Source organism: Lipotes vexillifer, unplaced genomic scaffold, assembly GCF_000442215.2.
Source record: "Lipotes vexillifer unplaced genomic scaffold, Lipotes_vexillifer_v1.1 scaffold707, whole genome shotgun sequence".
Classification (NCBI taxonomy): domain Eukaryota; kingdom Metazoa; phylum Chordata; class Mammalia; order Artiodactyla; family Lipotidae; genus Lipotes; species Lipotes vexillifer.
Window position 1 is genome coordinate 505,844 of NW_006781931.1, and position 2,234 is coordinate 508,077.

At 37.4% G+C, this 2,234-nt stretch overlaps 1 protein-coding gene across 2 annotated transcripts in view; it reads right to left on the reverse strand.

Moving 5' to 3' along the window:
- Positions 1–2,234, reverse strand: part of GXYLT1 (glucoside xylosyltransferase 1) — a 47,304-nt gene that overhangs the window by 6,798 nt on the left and 38,272 nt on the right. For both annotated transcript variants that reach the window (XM_007454860.1, XM_007454859.1), the window contains 2 exons: positions 1,852–1,975; positions 1,462–1,634 (listed from right to left, as the gene is read on the reverse strand). In XM_007454860.1, coding sequence (XP_007454922.1) covers positions 1,462–1,634; positions 1,852–1,975 — 297 coding nt within the window. The remainder of the gene's footprint in view (positions 1–1,461; positions 1,635–1,851; positions 1,976–2,234) is intronic.

Genomic DNA, 2,234 nt, shown 5'->3' on the forward strand with positions numbered 1-2,234 from the left:
GTAGGGAAAACAGGCAGCATCTTCAATTAAAATTATCCCATGTCCAGGAATTTACCCTGAAGAAACATCTCCCAACAATACAAATATATGTATGGCAAAGTTATGCACTGCTGCATTATTTATTATTCAAAATGCTGGAAAAGACCAAAATGTTCAAACATAAGAGATTAATTGAATAAACTCTGGTACATGCACAAAAAAAATGGAATATCATACAGCTGTTTAACAAAAAAAAGCACGAAGAAAATATTTATAAATGCCCAAATTTCCAGAATATTGTAAAAAAGGCAAAGCGCAAATAAAGATGAACAGTATGCTACTTCTCATGTAAGAAAAGGGGAATTAAAAAACATACATGTTCTACTTACCTGTACAGGAAGGACAAACCAGAAAATGAAATTGGTGATGGGGTGGGGGGCCTGGGGTGGAAGGATGGGCAAGGAGTGCTGCTTCTGAGTAAACCGTTATAGTTTCGACTTTTTGAAGTATATTAATATTCCTCATATCAAATTAAAGTTAAATCAACAAAAATGAGGGGAAAAAACTTAAAACTGAAAGCATACAGAAACACATGAACCCAACTGTATTTCAAATGAATGAATAACCGCACTGAAAGAAGGAGAAAAGAACTGACGCAAGTAACTTCTGTACATACTGCTGAGTACACACCCTCTTCTGGGGCAGGGGAGGGGCGGGGGGAGGACTAGAAACAAATCCTTTATAGTAGGCTGGTTTTTCAAGAACAGAGGAGTGGAGATAGCAGTATGAATGGAGCATTTTTGAAATTAGTTTAAGTGTACTGTAGAACTAAGCAAAAGAGGAAATATTTTATGTTCGGAGCCAGGATTCTAATTGTGGGAGAAATGAGATAAAACAGAAACAAAGTAGGAGAAGGCAAGGAAGAGGCCTGAGGGAATGGAACTGGAGGCACTGGTGTGAGCACATGACTGTGTGTATTTGTATATTTGTATTTCCCAGCTCTGCTGCTGAAAGGGCTTAGAAGGGAAGACACCCTTGTAGCAATAAGCATCAGAGCTCCTTTGACAGCTGATTTCAGGGTGAGGGCAGGGAATGTATAACAAGATGAGCCTGGGATGTTTTGTTTGGACAGAGAATGCGTAGGTACTCAAAATAATGATGGGAATATGTCAAATGAGCACAAGAGGTAGCCAAAAGGGCTCCCAATCGCCAAATCTGGCACTTCAGCATCAATATAAATAAAATTGAATACTGCATTATAAATCATGGAAAAAAATACATATCAGTGAGTTCACACTGATAATGTATAGATCAGTAAGTGGGCAAAGGGGAGTGCTCTTCCTTACAGCAGAACGCCAAGTGCCAGAGCTAGATGTGGAAGGAGTGCTGGGTTTATAACTGATGAACTAGGGTAAAGGATATGCAAATTCTCTGTAAGCTTGCGAGGATGTCCACAAAAACATTTTTCACAAAAAAGCTTACATTTCTCAGTGCTTCATAAATAGCTCTAAACGCTGGTTGCTTATCATCATGGTAAACACCTCTGTTCCCATGAAGAATAAAGATTCCTTCTTCTTCAGCTTCTTGGCAATTGCTTCCATATATGCAATGATCTGGTCGATAATTCCATTGACACGGAAAAACAAAAAGGCTTTCTAGGCAGAGACAAAACAAAAAAGCAAACATACCCTAATTCCACAGAATTAACACTTTGCAAAATTTTAGTTTAAATTTAGTTTACTCTGTCTTAAAAAAAAAAAAGAGTGATAGCCATTAGTATAAGTCAAAATCAAATAAGTGCATTTCTCCAGTTCTGACTAAATATAAACTATTATTTTTTTATAAATGCAAAGAATAAATTTAAATGATTACCTGGATTATGAAAAAATATGATATTCAACAGATCTTGATCACCCCACGTGATGTTCAGTTTGTATTTTTTAAGCAATGGCATAAGTATATCTCCCCATCGTAGTCGCACAGAGGTCATATCATTCTGTTGGTAAATACATTAATGAGATTCTCAGGCTTCCAGGTGTAAAACGGCAGCATAATGACAGTTCCCCATTCTTCCCTTAGCAATTGTCACAGAGCAAGGGGAGAAGTGTAAACTTTTGTTTCAAAACCAAGTGACCCTAATATAAATGTAAATGCCAGTAAAACTGTCCAGCTGGAGTGCAGAAGATAACAAAAGAAGGTATCTGAAGCTGCACAAAGAAGTGATAAAACTAACAGACGTTGGGGAGGAAAGGGAA